Genomic DNA, 19,809 nt, shown 5'->3' with positions numbered 1-19,809 from the left:
CGCAGGCGCTGTGTGCCGCGCGGCCCCATGGGTGATGTAGTCAAAAGGCGTGGACGTGAATGACATGACGTCACGAGGGGAGACTACAACGTCCATGAAGCCTTTCGACAATCGCGGTTGGGTGTCGTGAACACCATGTCACATGATGGTATGCGTCAACCTTCCCATGCCAACGGAATCTGGCCTTGGCAACAGCATCCAGGGAAGCGGTTGGATACTGTACTTGGTGCAGCATCAGGAGTGGGCACATATCCTTCTGCAAGAACCCTTCCTCATACTGTCGTGGGTCTACTGAAGGTGAGACTTTAACTCTATGAATAATGTAGAATCGCTCATAAAATGTATTTAAATATTATACAAACATACTAAATCTTAAATAATTACTCTGATACGCCTTAAAATAAATACATGTGGAGAACCAGAAGACGTTATATGGGCTGTGGAGCCTTCATACATGAAAAAACATAAAAGCAGAATGTGCTGGAAATGCTTGGTAGCTCGGGCAACAACCGCTGAGCGAGAAACCGTCAACATTTTACACGAAAGAGATTAAAGATGCTACAGGTTTCGAGCAAAAACGGAGACAGGGAAAGTGCAGAGAATGTGGAATAGTCAAAGGCAGGATCGATGAAATGACGAAGGGGATGATGGTGTAAGGCAAAGGAGGAATAATAATGAGACAAGAAATAAAGTATGGACATAAAGTATGAAACATTACCTGCCCGGGGGGGGGGGGGATATGATCAGAATTCATTCAAACAGACAAATTAGTTGAGGAAGTAAGGCTACTCAGTGAGATCATAGCAGATGTGTTTGTGTTTTCAATTCCAATATTGAAATTAATGTTGTGTGTGGGATTCTGGAATGGTAGCTACATCAAAAATTTCGTTGAGTCAAGCAGATTTCTTAACAAATATTTTGGACTTGGTGTAGTGCAGTGTAGATTCACTAGAATTATCCATATGCTTAAAGGGTTAATTTATTTGCCCAGCCTGCATTAACTTGATTTATGTTCCATTCACGTGGAAAGCTTGAGAGCCCATCTAATTGTGGTGTATAAAATGTTCGATATCTTTAAATTTCTATTCTGCACGAGTCCTCGTCTTTCATCTTTTACAAGTCTTCTGGTATATCGTTCTCTGATTCAAAAAATCGCATCTTCCCAAATTGAACATCTGCCTCAGACTTACCTACTCGCTTGGTCTTTATGTCGTTCTACAACTTTCTGTCTCCAGCTGAATAATTAACTGTGTCTACCTAAATTTGTGTCCTCTGCAAATTTCCACGTACAATTCAATACCTGCAAATTGTGACCTTAACCATGTGAATTTTATTTCAAGAAAGTAAAGGTTCGATTTAATGTGTTTTATGCGGATTTTTTAAATATAAGGAAATCATCGAGAATTTTCACGAACAAAAACAAAAGTTGCTGGAAAAGTTCAGCAGATATGTGAAGACAAATCAAATTAACGTTGTTCGAGTCCAATGACCCTTCCTCAGAATTTTCAATTTTGCACAAGAATTAATGAACATTTTAAAAATTCTGATGGATTTTGTTTATAGGCGACATTAAGTGTTGCAACGTTTGTAAAAAGGATATAAATGGTGTTATAAATATCATGTGAAATGTATACGGCTTCAGTGTAAGTAAAAACCTAGCACTTTGCAATGCGTGTGAATTACTGCAGGACCCCACCGTCATATATTTAAATGCCTGATGGTCGTCGTCATCAAACAAAAACAACATGTGTGTGTTGTAATTCTGCACAATTCATGAAAAGGAAAATAAAAACCCTTCTGCACCCGATTTGGGTTTTTGTTTCGTACATTGGAAGCTGCCCAGAAGCTGGAACCGCCTCATCAAAGTCTAAATTTGGAAATCTGACGTCTAGTGTGTGATCCTGCGGATTTCTGCGCTTGATTCATTGGAGCAGCCGAGGCTGCGAGCAGTTTGCTGGAGGCCGAAGTGAGCGAAGTAGGAAGACATTAGTAAGACGTTACAAGGCAGAGGCTGATTCATCAGACAGCATCTGACAACAGCGAGGCGTGGTGAGTTCAGGAACCGCGTTACTGCATACTTATTTTACACTTCACTTCAGCTGCTCCAGGCGGGATCCAAGGTAGCATCCTATAGGGAGAAGGAAAGATTAATCGAAAGGTTAACACACACGTTATGTTCAATGGGCGGTGACTGTCGAAATATTGAACACTTGTCATTGCGGGAGAGCTGCGAGGATCTGCCTGGAATTTCACAGCCGAGGGGCGTTAGAGGACACAGAGAGGAGAAGGGGAACCCAAAGACTATCTTTTTTCAGCCGGCGATGGAGTTACCATGACAACTACTGATGTGTTCCCGGAGTTTGCTCCGCCAATATGCGAGCCAGCCGCCGGGCCGGCCCACAAGAAGCGGCGGATGCTGCACACTCTGGCGGCAGTGGCTGTCCTTCTCGCCACCGGCACCACCATAACCAGCCTCAACAAATGCATCTTCGCCGTCTACAATTTCCGGTACCCCCTCCTGCTGTCGGCGCTTCACATGCTGACAGCCATTGTTATCGACTACGCTTTGATCCGGATGGGATTCGTCAACCTGGAGATTAAAGAAGTCACCGGGTTACCTGCTGCTGCTAAATTCAAAGTGTTCCTGCTCAGCTTGACCTTCTGTGCCACCATCGGCTTTGGCAACATGGGACTGAATTGCGTGCAGCTCTCCTTTGCACAAGTGATCTCCACCACTACTCCTCTATTTACTATAGCCATATCAAAGCTCTTTCTGGGTAAGGACCATCACATCCTCAAGTACACTGCCATGATGCCCATCTGCCTGGGAGCATCATTCAGTCTCATGGGTGAGGTGCAGTTTGATCACAAAGGATGCCTCTACATTTTTGCTGCAACTATGTTGAGAGGAGTGAAGTCTATCCAACAAAGTGAGTCAGCTTGTTCTTCTCTGATTTACTAACAGTACCGTGGACAGTTGGGGATGGGGATGTTGGATAGGTGGGTGGGTGCATAACCATTAAGATGGGCAAAAAGAGTTTTGCTTTGTGATGAAAAGAGAAAATTATCACAAGCCTGTCTTGATAGAAGTCTATTGAGGTAGAATGCATCATGAAATTGAGTGAGATTACACTCCTGCTCCACTCTCCAGATTAACATTTTCTTAATCTCCACCAGAATGTTAATAATATATGGCTCAGACAATATCACTTAACAAATACTCTGAGGTGTAGATGGTTACATAAAGCACAAGTGAAAATCCAATTGTGACACCATGGTTGCAGAATAATAGTCTCATGATTCACAGCCAGGAATGATGCAAGTTCGCAAGTCAAGGGTGAAAAATGGGCAGTCAGCTGTGAACCTCTTCCTTTTAGTGCTGCAAATCATCAACCAGGTATCCATCTTTGTTTTGAACGTGCTTAAAGCCTGTATCTCAATTGTCGATCAAGATGATTCTTCCAGGCATTTTATCATCTTTTTATAAGAAAAAGATGATCAAGAATTATTTTCCACTAGTTTACAATTATGAATTCAGTCTCCACGCTTATGCAATATCATCACCACTGAAGTATTTACATTATTGAAATCATTCACTTGTTTATACAACACTTTATTTTATATGTGAGAATACAGAGACAATAATAGGTGCAGTGCATGTGCCACTATGGTAGCTGGAGGAATTGAATTCAATTTTCTAAAAAAAATTCACCAAATCATGAAACTTGCAAATTATTATAAAATCTTAACCGTTTCATCAATACCTACCACCACCATCACCACCACCTTACCTAGTCAGGACTAAGGTGACATATCAAACCTGGTTGACTCTTGACTTTCCTCTGGAGTGCCTGAGAAAACTTCTTTGTCAGTTCAGTCAGGGAAAATAGAGCTGAGTGTCTAATGTTGTGTCCATTTCTGGGCGTTACCTTTAGGAAGGATGTGAGGGCATTGGTGAAAGTGTCGGAAAGGTTAGCAAGAATGGTTCCAAGGATTTGGAATTTCAGTTATGAAGATAGATTGGAGATGTTGAAGCTGTTTACCTTGGCAAAGAAAAGAATTTGGAGAAGATCTGATACCAATTGTAATACTTTGCTGATGAACCAAAATTAGTTAGGATAGTAAGTTGTGAGGAAGATGTAAGGTGTGGTCTGGGATATACGAAGTGAATTTGCAACAACATGACAAGTGAAATATATGTGAATACATGCGAAGTTATTTGTTGGTAGAAAAAAAATGGAAAGACACAATATTTCTTAAATTGTAAGAGGCTGGGAAGAGTTGATGTTCAAAAGGAGCTGGGTGTCCTTGTACTCAAAATTATGAAAGGTCTGGACAAAGTATCTCAGGAGAAGTGTTCCCACTGATGTAAATATTGAGAATGAATGAGCACAGATTTAAAATAATTTGTAAGAAAGCAAATTGATGTAAAGAAAATCTTTTTTTTAATGTAGCAGGGGATTAGAGTCTGGAATGCTCTGCTTGAGACTGTAGTGGAGGTAGGTTGATTTGAGCATTAGAAGGATATTAGAAGAATAATTTAAAATGCCTAATAAGATCATAAGAAATAGGAACAGGAGTAGGCTGTTCACCCCCTTCACATCTGCTCTGCCATTCAACAAGATCATGGATAATACACTATTCCTTAAATCTGTCCTTTCCCCATAACCCTTGATTCTCCTACCGATCAAGGATCTATCAATCACAGCTTTAAATCTATACAAGGTACAAGCCAATGTTCTCCATGGCAAGGACTTCCAAAGATTCTCAGCCCTCTGAGGGGGAAAAAAATGTCTCCTCATCTCAATCTTAAATTAGTACCCCTTTATTCTGACACTGTTCCTCTGTACCTTGACTGTCCTATGAGGGGAAACAACCTCTTAGAATTTACCCTGCCAAGCCCCTTACGAATCCTGTATGCTTTTCAATGAGATCATCTCTCATTCCACTAGTACAGTATCAACTTGTTTAGCCCTTGCTAATAGGACAATCCCTCCATACCAGAGAACATCTGAGTGAACCTTCTTTGAACTACCTTCAATAAAATATCTCCCCCTAAATATACATCCAACACTGCTCAGAATGCTATAAATGTGATCTTACCAGCACCTTGTACAGTTGCAGTTAGACTTCCCTGCTCTTATTTCAAGATGGTTGGAGTATAAGAGTCAACATTGCATTAACCCTCCAGATGTCTTGCTGCACCTGTATGTGAGCTTTCTGTGTTTTATGTTCAAGTATTTCCAAACTCCAGTTGTGTTAAAACTTCTTGGAATTTTCTACATTTAAGTAATAGTTTGTTCTTTTGTTCTCTGTTCCAGAATGAACAACTTCACATTTTCCCATATTGTACTCGATTTACCAACTTTTTGCTCACTTATAGAGTCATAGAGATATACAGCTTTGAAACAGATCCTTCGGTCCAACCCATCCATGCCGACCAGATATCCCAACCCAATCTAGTCCCACCTGCCAGCACCCAGCCCATATCCTTTCAAACCCTTCCTATTCATATATCCATCCAGATGCCTTTTAAATGTTGCAATTGTACCAGCCTCCACCACTTCCTCTGGCAGCTCATTCCATACACGTACCATCCTCTTTTTGAAAAGGTTGTCCCTTAGGTCTTTTTTCTATCTTACCCCTCTCACCCTAAACCTATGCCCTCTCGTTCTGGACTCCCCAACCCCAGGGAAAAGACTTTGTCTATTTATCCTATCCATCTCCCTCATAATTTTGTAAACCTCTATAAGGTCACCCCTCAGCCTCTGACGCTTCAGGGGAAACAGCCCCAGCCTGTTCAGCCTCTCCCTATAGTTCAAATCCTCCAACCCTGGCAACATCCTTGTAAATCTTTTCTGAACCCTTCTTTCCTTTCTCTGTATTCTGTTTCTGTCCCTCTCACATCCTGCCTTTCTACTATTTTTATGTTATCTGAACATTTGGCTACTGTATATTCACTTGCTTCCTCCAAGTCATTAATATATAATGTAAACAGTTGTGGTCTCAGCACTGATCCTTTTGTAACCCCACTTGTCACATACTGCCAACCTGAGAAAGAACACCCTATCCCTGCTCACTGTTTCCTGCCTGGGAGCTAATGTACAAGTTTAGAGGGAGAAAACCAGGAAATGGCACTAAATGAAATACTCACTGCTGCACCATACTAATTCTTTGATTCTGTAACCCCGCTGGACCAGACAAATTATATTTTAGACTGTTAAAATAGGTGGCTATAGAGATAATTAATGTATTGGTAGTTATCTTTTTAAAAAATCTATATTTTCTGGAATTGTTCCTCTATTCTGGAAAATATAAATGTAACTACACTATTTAAGAAAGATGGAATAGGAAGAATAGAGAACTACAGACCTGTTAATTTGACATTAGTAGCAGGAATGTTATGAAGGATATGCTAACTAGACACTTAGAAAGTAATATTAAAATTAGACAGAATTAACACAGATGTATGAAAGGGAAATTATGTTTGACAAACATGGAGTTTTTACTTTGAAGATATTGTTTTGTGCCAAATCAAACCACCTCAAAATATACTAAGAAGGTAGTGTAGACGCCAACATTTTCTTATTTTTAAAGGCAAGTGTAAGGCGTTGTGTTTGGTTGTAATTTGATTGAAGCAAAGCACACTTTATTCTCACAATTATAGTTAAAACACAAACAAAAGAAAGAAGAATTGGAATAGTTTAACTCTAGTAGACAATTTAATTACTAAGCAGCAACTGTTCCAATACAGTAGCATACCATAAACACACTCTTGGCAAAGGCAAATTCAGTCAAATAGATTGTCTCAAATGCAATTCTCCAGTCCAGGTGGAAAGAACATCAATATAAAATTCTGAGTGAGAGAGAGAACTCAAGCATTTTGCTGTAACAGGGAGAGATGCATATCCCCTTCCAAACCCCAACGGCTATTGAAAGTTAAATTAAAATGATGGTTCTGCAGGAGTATGACCCCACCTCATGTTGGTTCTATTGTTCCAACTTAAGAAAAGACAAGACCTCGCAAATTGTTTACTTTATTGGCTTGGAACAGACCACTTGACACCTTTGTTTCAACCTTGCTTCATGTAAAAAAGGGACAAAATACACCTCTTAAAGCCATAGTATTATCGCAACATAATTTGTACCTCAGATAAAGGCAATCCAGAAAATGTGGTGTAATATGAATTTTCATACTCAATAATCATTGTCCACTTTGTCTCATCACCAGACTGATGTCTCCACTAATATCACTGTAATCCCTGAACTGGTTACACTAATTTGCAGGATCAACTATGGCCATCCACTTGAACCGGAATCGGATAAGCCCCTTAACAAACAGTGACTGGATCCCTTGATGACCTATAATCTCCCTTAACCCCAGTAAGGATTACTCCCCCTTGACTTTCAGATATGGCTATTTGCTTAAATCATGTTCAGTGTGTTTGCTGCATAAACTGCTGGGACATGCTGTAGCTCTGACATTGAGGGTATGCACCAGAGCTACTTGTACACCTCCTGTTCAGTACTCCTCAGTGTGACAAGTTGCATGCCTCTCCCTCTGCAAAGTGCATACCTGCAGTGGCTGGCAGCCTGCAACTGAGCACTGAAGAAGACTCTTTGTGCTAATATAGGCAATGCATGCTGCATAGGCTGGAAGCCTCCAAGTAACCACAAAGTGAGTGACTGCTAAGAAAGTGAGCTAAGAGCCATAAGATGCATTCTGTTCAGATATGTGTGTGTACCTACATACAAAGTGACCTGACTGAGGCATACAAGCAATAGTTGTCCCTGAGCTCCAAAATAAAGACCTGAAGGGCTGAAGTGGGTTTGAATTGGACTGAGATCAGGCATGATAATGTGGTAAGTCTGGTGGTTTGGCTGTGCCCCTTTTGTGGGCAAAATGTCAAGGAATATGGTGACTATGGTAGATGCAGGGACATTATGATGAAGACAGATTGGGTGATGGCCAGGACCAGCATTTGGTGACCTGCAGATATTATATCTGCTATGATTTTTTTTGTTGGGAATTTACACTATCTAAGTTTTCAGGGAGGAGTGGAGAATTAGAAGTGCTGTAAAAATCAGATGAGCTAGATCATTAATGAGATACAAATACCATGGAAATAAGATAGTTACTGCATAATAGGGCATTCTGAAGTTATCATTCAAAGGTGAAGAGGAAAATTTGGAAACAATTTCTAAACGTAATGAGTCTGACTATTTTCATTCTCCTCTTATTTTCCCAACTTTCTTACCATTATCAAACTACTTCAGGTTTGGGAAAATCCTGCCTGTTGTTTTTTTTTCCTTTAGCGAATGTATTTTTTATGAGGCTATTTGTATGTATTTTTTACTAGAAATAGATGTTCATTGGGCTAATAGAAATAAAAGCAACTGATAAATGAAAAATAGCATCCCTGAAAACCCATGTGTGCAATCCTGGACATTTCCAACATTGAGTGTATGACGTGCTATCATAGTACCATGTCATTTTCATGTATACGATAGACTCGCTGGTTGTCTGCAAAGGCTGAAAAATCACCCATGCTGTTGTGGAAATGATCTCCGCTTCAGAAAGATAATTTTAAAGCCCCCTCACTCCCCTTTGTTGGAAAGATTACTCAAAAGAAAGTGAGTTTTGCCTATCTAGTCTTTGGCCAGGTTGAGAACTCAGAGTGGGGGACACAGCTGCCATGGAAGAGGCATGTTGGCTGCATACAATCTCCTAGAGAATGCAGTATTGTAGTTGGCATTCTCTCTCGGCCAGTTGTTATGTTTGATTCAGGCAAAGATTCCAGATTCATGCCACCAAAGAGCATGATGGAAACTCTCAAACAGACTTAGTGTAGGAGGATGCCAACAAGTCAAGAATATGCAGCCCCAGCATAAAGGCAGACATTATGTATTCTATGATCATCCAGCATGAGGAAGGTTTTAAAAATGTATGAAACAATTGAAGAACCTCTGCTCCTAATAAAGAAGTAAGCTGTTAGACACCTAACTAAAATCATTTAGGTTAGACTTCCATACTCGTAAATGTTGACAATTAGAACTTGACACAAAAATTGCTGATTATTCAGTTTTCTTTCCTCATGACTTAAAGTTGAGTTGATACCTCTATAATTCCTCTATTCAAGTAACAAGAGAATTAGCAAACAAAAAAAAAAGTATAGGTTAGTTAACTTGAAGTTTGTTATTGAAAAGGTGTCAGAATTGACCATTAAAGAGGTTATCATTGAATACTTAAAAACACTCAAATTAATCAAGAAAAGGCAGCAAGGTTTTGCGAAAGGAAAGGCCGCCTACTTGCGGAGCGTTTCAGAGAACACCTCTGGGACACCCGGACCAAGCAACCCAAACCACTCTGTGGCTCAACACTTCAACTCCCCCTCCCACTCCACCAAGGATATGCAGGTCTTTGGCTCCTCCATCGCCAGACCACAACAACACGATGGTTGGAGGAAGAGCACCTCATCTTCCGCCTAGGACAAACTTTCCTCATTCCTGAAGAAGGGCTTATGCCCGAAACGTCGATTCTCCTGTTCCCTGGATGCTGCCTGACCTGCTGCGCTTTTCCAGCAACACATTTTCAGCTCTGAAAGGAAAATCTCCCAGGGGATGCAGTATTAAACTGTATAAAGGGGAGGATGTAATGTACAGTATTTGTATTTGCACAAGGCATTTGATAAGTTGGCACATAAAAGATTACTGCAGAAAATAAGAGCTCACAGTGTAGGGATTAACATATTAGCATAGATAGAAGATTGGCTGGTTGGCAGGAAAACCAAGAGTATGCATTATTGGGTCCTTGTCTGATTTGCAGGATGTTATGTGTAGAGTCCTGCAAGGGTTTGTGTTCATGTCTCAACATCTTACAATTTAAATAAAATTCTTAGATGAGTGGAGCAATAACATTGTAGCTAAATTTGCAGATGAGACAAAAATGCAGAGGAAGGCATGTTGTGAAAAAGACCTCAGTAGTTTGCAGGTTGTATAAGTCGGAGAGTCATTGAATTATACAACACAGAAACAGTCCCATCAGTCCAACTTATCCATTCTGACCAGATATCCTAAAATGATCTAGTTCCATTTGCCAGCTTTTGGCCCTTATGTCTCTAAACCCTTCCTATTCATGTACCCAGCCAGTTGCCTTTTAAGTGTTGTAATTGTATCCATCTCCTTTTGCAGCTCATTCCATACACACAACCCTCTGTGTGAAAATATTGCCCCTTCGGTCCCTTTTAAATCTTTCCCTTCTCACCTTTAACCTATGCTCTTTAGTTTTGGATTCTCCTACTCTGGGAAAAAGACCTTGTCTATGTACCCTATCCAGGCCCCTAATGATTTTATGAACCTCTAAAACGTCATCCCTCAGCCTCCGGGGCTCCAGGGAAAACAGCCCCAACCTATTCAGCCTCCCCCTATAGCTCAAACCTAGCAATCCTGAAGACATCCTTGGAAACCTTTTCTGAACCCTTTCAAATTTAATATAATCTTTTCTCTAGCACAGTATTCTAAAAGTAGCCTCACCAGTGTCCCTTGAATTGGTTAGCAGTTCCTTGGGGGCAGCTCTTTTTATAAAAGAGGCCCCCAACTACAGCAGGTATGAACATAAAATAAAGTTGGGACAACTGTGAGGCTGGTTGTGAACTGACCTTTGTGCTGCCAAATGGGGTCACTGCCACTGTAAAATCCCATCATGTAATTTTAAAAGATCATCTTTTTGAATTTTGTTATGGAGGATATCAGTGTTTTAAAGCTCCATTCATGGAGTAGTTGCTTCTCATTGACTGCTGGATGCTCTTGTAATATCTACTCACAGTTGTTAATACTTTCACACAAATTTTCAGTTGTGTGAATTTTTAACATCAGCTAAAAATAAGCACACTATTAATCTAATTGTTTCCTTCCTGCTTTGTCTATTTTAAATGTCATACTGCTAAATTTGTCCCTGGGTCTGACATTCTGTAATACTGTTATGAATATTAATGCAACACGATAACACTGCTTCATTGTTTGAAGTAGCTCTCGTTAAGGCATTTTAACTGTTAGCTACAAAATAAAAGGCATATATGTATAAAATTGTATTTTAAATATTTGAATATTAGAATCATAAAGCCAAACATACTTCCCCTTCTTCCTCTCTCCATTTTCTGTCTTATTTCATTCTTTTAATATTACTTTTACTCAGTTAATACAACTTACCTTTGATTTACTAAGCATATCATATCCTCACCTTTGAAAAGCCTGTCTTTCCATCTTTCTCTCATTTTTAATTTAGATATGGGATCAGCTCTTTCCATCCGTCAGAAACTGGCTTTGAATCAAAAGCCTGGACACATAAGTCTGACATGGTTGATTCATACAAGCTGATCAGGTTGGAAACTGACTGAGACATGACTACAGAAAAATCAGGACCAGGAATTAAACATTCAACGCACAACTTATTTAGAAAAGACCAAAGTAGAAAATGAAAGATTGAGTAGTTCCAGTTATTTCGATAACATCATGGTAGTAGAAGAAAATGGGTGTAACTATCCTGTATGATTTAAGTCTGTACTTTGAATACCTTTTTATTATCAGTAGGAACATCAATCCATAATTTTTAGTTCTTTCTGGTTGAGTATCATTGCAGTAATGTAAATCCTATTGTTAACAGGAATCTTATATAGTCAAACATGACCCTTAACATTCTGTGGCTGATGCAATATGTTTTGCCAGTTCAGTAACACAGCAATCTTTGAAATTTGTGGGGAGATTGTTGGCAAGCGTCAGTTTTTCAGAATGGTATGGATCATCTATCAATTTTGGGTTATTTGCAGATTTGTGTATATTTCTTTGCAATAAAATTGCTGAGCTATTTACACATGAATATAAATGTCCCCATTAAACTTTTAAGTTATTTTCCCAACAGATTCTGGAGTTATATATCCCAAGATGAAATTGCAAATTACATATTTGCGTGCAATTCTGGTCTCCTTCCTATGTGAAAGATGTTGTGAAACTTGAAAGGGTTCAGAAAAGATTTACAAGGATGTTGCCAGGGTTGGAGGATTTGAGCTATTGGGAGAGGCTTAACAGGCAGAGGCTGTTTTCCCTGGAGCATCGGAGGCTGAGGGGTGACCTTATAGAGGGTCTGTTTCCATGCTGTACATCTCTATGACTCTATCATTACTGTTAAATGGAAAGCAAAATATTTTGAATGTTATTTTCTAGCATTATTGTAATGTCACCTTGTGGTCTTGGAAGGCTGACTACTGTTTACCTAGTTCAACATTTCCCATCTTAATTCAGTAAGCTGCAGCAGCTAACACAATAACAGATGGTGGAGGATTGTTTTTTGGATTGACAGCCAGTGGTGTCTCACAAGGATTGATGCGGAGTACACTGCTTTTTGTCATTTGTATAAATAATTTTGATGTGAACATAGGAGGAATGGTTAGTAAGTTGACACCAAAATTGGTGGTGTAGCAAACAGTGAAGAAGGTTATCTCAGAGTACAACAGAAAAAGTTTTATAAAATCATGAGGGGCATTGATAGGGTGAAAAGGCAAGGTCTTTTCCCAAGGTAGGGGAAACTAGACAGCATTGTTTTAAGGTGAGAAGGGAAAAGATGTAAAAGGGACCTAATGAGCAACTTTTTCACACAGAGGGTGGTTTGTGTGTGGAATGAGCTACCAGAGGAAGTGGTGAAGACTGGTAAATAACAGAATTTAAAAGACATCTGGATGGGTATATGAATAGGAAATATTTGGAAGGGTTTAGGGGGATTCGGGTTAAATGCTGGCAAATGGGACTATATTAATTTAGGATACCTGGTGGGCTATTTCCATGCTGTACAACTCTCTAACTGAATAGCAACTGAGTGTGTGATTATTGTTGCAAATAGTTTCTTTCCTACTCACTCATGCCATGCATTAGAATCTGTACTGCTGCAACTTTAACCAACCTATACATAGTCTGTGATTCAAAGTAATCACATGACGTAAGGTCACTTTCCCTCTGGCAGAGATTTGATATTCAGTGAGTATATTTAGAGCACACTCATTCGAATTGTATGTTCTTATAAATAAATATTGGTCAGGAAATAAATATTAGTCATTTAGTGTGCTGAATCTCATCTAATCACCCATCAACAACAAACAAGCACTCTTTCAGAGCAACACTTTTTTTTCAACTTTCTTCCTATATCTCCTGAAGGCAGTGACAATTAATAAAAATACTGTCTGGTGCCTCTATTTCCTGCGCCTGGTCAAAGTTCTTCATGTGTCTGTCTCGTTAATCACATTGATAATGTCTTTTTGTGGGTTAAGAATAAACAGGTAGTGATTATTAATTGTCTGTGCACATCCTCTACTAGCTGAGACTACCATGAAAATCCTGCCTTCTCAACCTCACCAATGTCTGTCTCTCTCTCTTTCTCTTTCTAGTGAGAGAATCGCTCTGTGATCTTGTGGGAATATAGCAACTTTACTTACATACACACATATATAGGAAACACCTGTAATACTGTATGTGGAATGAGGGAGAAAAGACAGAGGGAGTTGATAAACACTCTCTCCTCAAAAGAAAAAAGCATATAAACTTTGATTTTGATCAGTCTAACTGGCTTGAAATCTACTAAAGTACTCCATACTACACAGCTAATTCATTCCTGTCCTAGCGCAATGTTTTCTCTACATTCACTTCTTCATCTTTGTGGAATTAGTACATTAGAAATGAACCCACACTTTTCCACAAGTCATCACAAATGTGAAACATGACCATTTTAATGACTGGAATGGTTAATGCCTGTCTATGACCACTATTTTAAGATATTTAAAGAAGTATTATGTTTGTAATCCACTAGAAATGTAAATAGAACACAACACAGGCAGACAATAAACTTAAACAGGGGATACTTTATTGTGGGTCCTCAGCTCCACAGTCAGATTTTAGACTTACTCCCCAGCTCCTGCCTCTGGGTCACCTGGTTCACTCTCTTAAAGGGGCAACTCATACCCAACTACTTATATAACACCCCTCCCCCACCCCTTATTTCATGACTCCCCATAATGAAATATAATATTCAGATAACACATGACTGTTATACAGGCATTGCAGCTAACATGAAAAAGAAAATGACCTTTCATTGTCTATGTTGTCACGATCAGTCTCTCAGCGGGATGGTGATTCCAAGATAATCGTCTCCTTGTCTCAGAAACATTTTTTGGTATAGTCTGCTAGACTTCCGGAAGCTCCTGTTCTTCTACAGATACATCCCATTGGATTCTGGGTAATCCAAGATAGAGGATGGGAAAAAGTTGTGGCTGTAGCAGTCGCTCCTTTTTTTTTTGAGGTATTTTAGGTGTTGAAGATGATTTCCTTGAATTTCAGGAGCGGTAATTACTGTTTTATAAGCTGTTACATTGTTTTGAAACTTTGGGTGAGAATAGATCCAAACAGTGGCACTTTAAAAAGGAGGAAGAGAGACAAAGGCAGAGACCACATGATGCGAGAAAGAAACCTACACTGTTGTCTGACACAGCAGTGAATCTGCACATCTACTGCCTTTGCTGTTTGGGTTCAAGTATCTCTGGACATTGCAGTGCATCTAAGAAAAATTAACAACAGCGAAAATCACACTTGACCTTGGAGGAACCTGTGGGGGAGAGCTCACAGCACGAGAGAGTAGTACATAGTATTTAAGTGTATCCTTGCTGTAAATTTACACTAGCGAGTACAGTGGGTTCTTTTTTTGATTATATGTTTTATTGAGATTTGACTCTTGATTAAATTTTTAAAATATAAAACGTAGTGCTAAATTAGCCTGGAACACTGTAAGACAGTGCTATTTTCTGAGTGTATAGATTGTTAAGGAGCAAAGATGCCCTTTAATGGAGTGATGTGCTGTTCCTGTTGGATGTGGGTGATAAGCGAAAATTTCCATGTTACTGATGATTATGTCTGCAGGCAATGTCGTTAGTTGCAGGTCCTATCAGCTCGCATGGATTGGTTGGAGCAGCTGTTGGAGGCAATGAGGAATTTACAGGAGCTAGGGGTGTGATGGTGGCAGTTATAGGAGGGGAGAAAAACTGTGGATACAGTCAGGTAGATGGGTTAACTCCAGGAACGGTAGGAGAGAGAGGCAGGTAGCACAGGAGTCTCCTGTGGCTATCCTCATCTAAAACAAGTATGTTGTTTTGGAAAACGTAGGGGGTAATAGATTCTCAGGAGAATGTAGCATGAATAGCCAAGTTTCTGATACCGAGAATGGCTCTAATGTAATGAGGGTTATGTCAGTTCCAAGTGATTGTTCATAATAGGGGACACTCTAGTAAGAGGCACAGACAGACATTTTTGTAGTCGACAGCAAGAAATCAAAATGGTGTATTGCCTCCCTGTTGCCAGGATCAAGGATATCTCTGAGAGAGTGCAGAATATTCTCAAAGGGGAGTGGGAAGAGCACATTGGAATTATGCACATTGGAATTAATGACATAGGAAGGGAAAAGGATGAGATTCTGAAGGGAGAAATTAGAAAGTTAGGCAGGAATTTAAAAAGACGTCCTCGAGGGTAGTAATATCTGATTACTGCCAGTGCTGTGAGCTACTGAGGGTAGGAATAGGAGGATAGAGAAGATGAATGTGTGGCTGAGGAGTCGGTGCAGGGGAGAAATGTTCACATTTTTGGATCATTGGAATCTCTTCTGGGGTAGAAGGAAGGATTGTACATGAATTGGAATGGGACAATATACTGGCAGGGAGATTTGTGAGAGCTGCTCAGGAGCATTTAAACTGGTAAGGGGAGGGGGAGGTGGGATCTAGGGTGATAGTGAAGAAAGGGATTAGTCTGAAATAAGGCAGGGCAAGTGACAGCGATGTCAGTGGGGGAGCACGTTGGGGCCAGCAACCATAATTCTATCAGTTGGAAAGTACTGATGGAAAAGGTTAGACCAGATCCAAAAGTTAAAGTTCTAAATTGGTGGAGGCCAGTTTTGATGGTATGAGGCAAGAATTTTCAAAGGTTGATTGGGGTGGATGTTCGCAGGTAAAGGGGCAACTAGAAAATGGGAAACCTTCAAAAATGAGAGAACAAGAGTCCAGAGACAGTATGTTCCTGTTAGGGTGAAAGGCAAGGCTAGTAGGTGTAGGGAATTCTGGATGACTAGAGAAATTGAGGTTTTGGTCAAGAAAAAGAAGGAAGCAAATGTCATGTATAGACTGCAGAGACTGAGTGGATCCTTAAAAGAATATAAAGGCAGTAGGAAAATACTGAAGAGGGAAATCAGGAGGGCAAAAAGGGGACATGAGATAGCTTTGGCAAATAGGGTTAAGGAGAATTCAAAGGGATTTTATAAATAGATTTAAGGACAAAATGGTAACTGGGGAGAGAATAGGGTGTTTCAAAGATCAGCAGGCAGCAGCTGTGTGGAGCCACAGGAGATGGGGGAGATACCAAACGAGTTTTTTGCATCGGTGTTTACTGTGGAGAAGGATATGGAAGATATAGAATGTGGGGGAATTGATGGTGACATCTTAAAAATGTCCATATTACAAAGGAGGAGGTGCTGGATGTCTTAAAATGCATAAAGGTGGATAAATTCCCAGGACGTGATCAGGTGTGGCCCAGAACTCTGTGGGTAGCTACAGAAGTGATTGCTGGGGCCCTTCCTGAGATATTTATATCATCAATAGTCACAGGTCCTGGAAGACTGGAGGTTGGTTAACGTGGTGCCACTATTTAAGAAAGGTGGTAAGGAAAAGCCAGGGAACTATGAACCAGTGAGCTTGACATCGGTGTTGGGCATGTTGTTGGAGGGAATCCCGAGAAACAGGATTTACATGTATTTGGAAAGGCAAGGACTGATTAGGGATAGTTTGCATGGCTTATTGGGAGGGAAATCTTGTCTCAGTAACTTGAGTTTTTTGAAGAGGGATATGGGCCAAATACTGGCAAATGGGACTCGATTAGTTTAGAATATCTGGTTGGCATGGATAAGTTGAACCGAAGGGCTGTGCATCTCTATGACTCTCTTATTGGCTGTTGTTGCATTGTGGTGGTGCTGTTGTCTTCCCTTTGGGTATGAACAGCCCTGGCTCGAAGAAACATGACTTGGTTGACACCCCTTGTCAAATTGACCGGCTCAGTGTTCTGAGGGATGTTCTCACCCACTCCACCTCTGCTCACAATCTCCCATTCTTGGATAAGGATAGTTTGAAACTTATCAAAACAAAGTAATACTAATTGGGAATCATAAACTTTGCCGTTGACAATCGTTGTTCTCATCAGGTGGTTTGTCTTCAATAATCCATGTCCCATCCCTGTTTACACAACAGCTCTGCTTATTTGCATGGGGCTTATTATTGTTACAATTTAATTAATTGACCTGACTGTGAAAAATTGCTTGTAGCAAACAAAGTCCTATTGCAGTTATATTTCACAATCAACACTGACAGATGAGAAACATGTTTGCTTTTAAATTTATTGAGTCACTTTCATCATTGAATATCATTCAGGAAGGAACTTGTTACCATTACTGGCAAATCAACAGCTAGTGAAAGCAGATGTTATGTATGAAGTTACAGTCCTGATTTTCAGGAAGGATCTCACCCACAGCACCTCCCACACAGTTTGGTTTCATGGTTACTGAATTGAATAAAACATTTCTCAACTTGGGTATAGTCAGCATATATTTTTCCACACTTACTTTTTATGTGCCTTGAGGGAAACATAACTTTTGCTGTGCTGAGTCATTGCTATGGAAACACCGTACAGCTTAGATGCAGTGACTGGTGATTCAAAGAAACTTTTTAATGAGGAATTCCTTGATCTTTGAAAGACACACTTTGGAAACTGCTCAGGTTCATTTGAAAATTGAAATAGATTCCAAAGTGTAGGCTTACATTTGCCGTTAAAAATGCTGGAAAAGTCAGTTCTAAGTATCTCTTTTTCAGCACTCACTGAACTTTTCACTTCCCTTTTTTTGCTTCTGCCTCAGATTCTGTCCTTTGTCCACTTCCTCAGTGCCTCTGCCTCAAGCTCCCCCTTTGTCTCCATTAGTAATATTTTGTTGGTGTTTAATGTAAAATTGTCTATTCCACATTGAGCCCTGTATTGCAACATTCATGATTTTCTATGTTTTCCAGGTATTCTGCTTCAGGAAGAAAAGATCAACTCTGTCATCCTGCTCTATTTGATGTCCATCCCAAGTTTCTGCATCCTTATTTCAGCTGCTTTACTGCTGGAGGGTGGCAATGAATGGGAATCATCGGCCAAGTATGACAACAAACTTTGGATATTCATCCTTCTTAGCTGCCTAGGCTCAGTCCTGTACAACCTGGCAAGCTTTTGTGTCACCACACTTACCTCTGCTGTCACTCTACATGTTCTGGGCAACCTCAACATGGTTGGAAACCTTGTCATTTCACAAGTCCTCTTTGGCAGCGAGATGACTGCGTTAAGCTACGCTGGAATCGGGCTAACGCTAACGGGTGTGTTGATGTATCAGAACTCAGACTTAATAACAGACTATCTGAATTCAAGAATTAGGCATCACGATGAGCAAGACAAGTTAAAAACTGACTGAAAGAAAGTCTTGTGTATAGACAGGAAATGATGTATTTGTAATTCAGTAGAGTTAAATTTTTGCCAAACTGCGGGCAGACAAAATACTAAAGTTATTAAAGTAAAGCACATTGCCTTATTTAAATTCATGTTTTACTCAATATTTTGTCCCATTCAAATGTATGAAGAGTCTGTGACTGGAATTGTATTGAATACATTAGCCCAGATTATTAAAGAGCTCAATTTTTATTTTAAATGTGGTTTGAACATTTGAGGAAAAATAGTTCTTATCACAAAGCCAAGGCTGACCAATGAATGAAGAAGGAATGCTTACCGAAACTTTGGATCTTGGAGTTCAGGTGTCTATGGTTGTTGTCTGGAAGACAGGAAAAAGAAGCAAGGTTTACTGCTTCTAGTAAACTGCTGCCCCATGCCCATAAAGCAAGATCTTGTGGTGGAGACAGATATTTAATCTTTGCTTGGCCAACTGAGAATTCTGAAGCCTGACGTTCAAAGCAAAAGTATAAACTAAATAAGTCGTCTTTTTTCCATGGTGTATACGTTATATTTGGCAATGTGGTAATTTCTGGGATTAAATCCTTGATTGATTTAATCCACCAAAAGTTCCACTAGAAATTTTGGATCAGGATCAGCATTAACCTCAATCCAAAGAGGAATAACAACCATCCAGTAACGTATAATGTAGAATCAAATCTTTATAATCAGAATGAAAGAAAATCAAGTTGCAGAAATATGCTCATTTCTACTAGACCCAGTTTTTGGTGTAAATAAGGTTTAAAAATCAACTAAGTAATTCATATGCAAATTGAGCTGTGCAGCTTACTAACCTAAATTGTGGTTTGTTATTCAACTCAATAGTGCTTTTCTCCAAAACTGTTGATTTTCTGTAACTGACAATGTTGAGTATTCTTTTTCAAAAAGATTAAATTAGATTCCCTACTGTGTGGAAATAGGCCCTTCAGCCCAACAAGTCCACACCAACCCTCCGAAGAGTAACCTGCCCAGACTCATTTCCCTACATTTACCTCTAACTAATGCACCTAACACTATGGGCAATTTAGCATGGCCAATTCACCTGGTCTGCACATCTTCTGGAATGTGGGAGGAAACCAGGGCACCCAGAGGAAACTCACGCAGACACTGGGAGAATGTCTGTATGGAGATTGCACAGTCACCCAAGGCCAGAATCGAACCCAGGTCTCTGGCGCTCTGAGGCAGCAGTGCTAACCACTGTGCCAC

At 39.9% G+C, this 19,809-nt stretch overlaps 1 protein-coding gene across 1 annotated transcript; it reads left to right on the top strand.

Moving 5' to 3' along the window:
- The first annotated feature begins 1,735 nt into the window (after positions 1-1,735).
- On the top strand, positions 1,736-18,805 carry slc35e4 (solute carrier family 35 member E4). The gene is made up of 2 exons (XM_043715929.1): positions 1,736-2,930; positions 18,132-18,805. Exons 1-2 carry the CDS (start codon positions 2,333-2,335, stop codon positions 18,569-18,571), a joined length of 1,038 nt encoding a protein of 345 aa, XP_043571864.1. The 5' UTR covers positions 1,736-2,332; the 3' UTR covers positions 18,572-18,805.
- The last annotated feature ends 1,004 nt before the right edge of the window (positions 18,806-19,809 follow it).

The sequence above is a fragment of the Chiloscyllium plagiosum genome, chromosome 25 (genome assembly GCF_004010195.1).
Source record: "Chiloscyllium plagiosum isolate BGI_BamShark_2017 chromosome 25, ASM401019v2, whole genome shotgun sequence".
NCBI lineage: Eukaryota > Metazoa > Chordata > Chondrichthyes > Orectolobiformes > Hemiscylliidae > Chiloscyllium > Chiloscyllium plagiosum.
The sequence above is the reverse complement of the archived record's forward strand: the minus strand, read 5'-3'. Positions and strand labels throughout refer to the sequence as shown.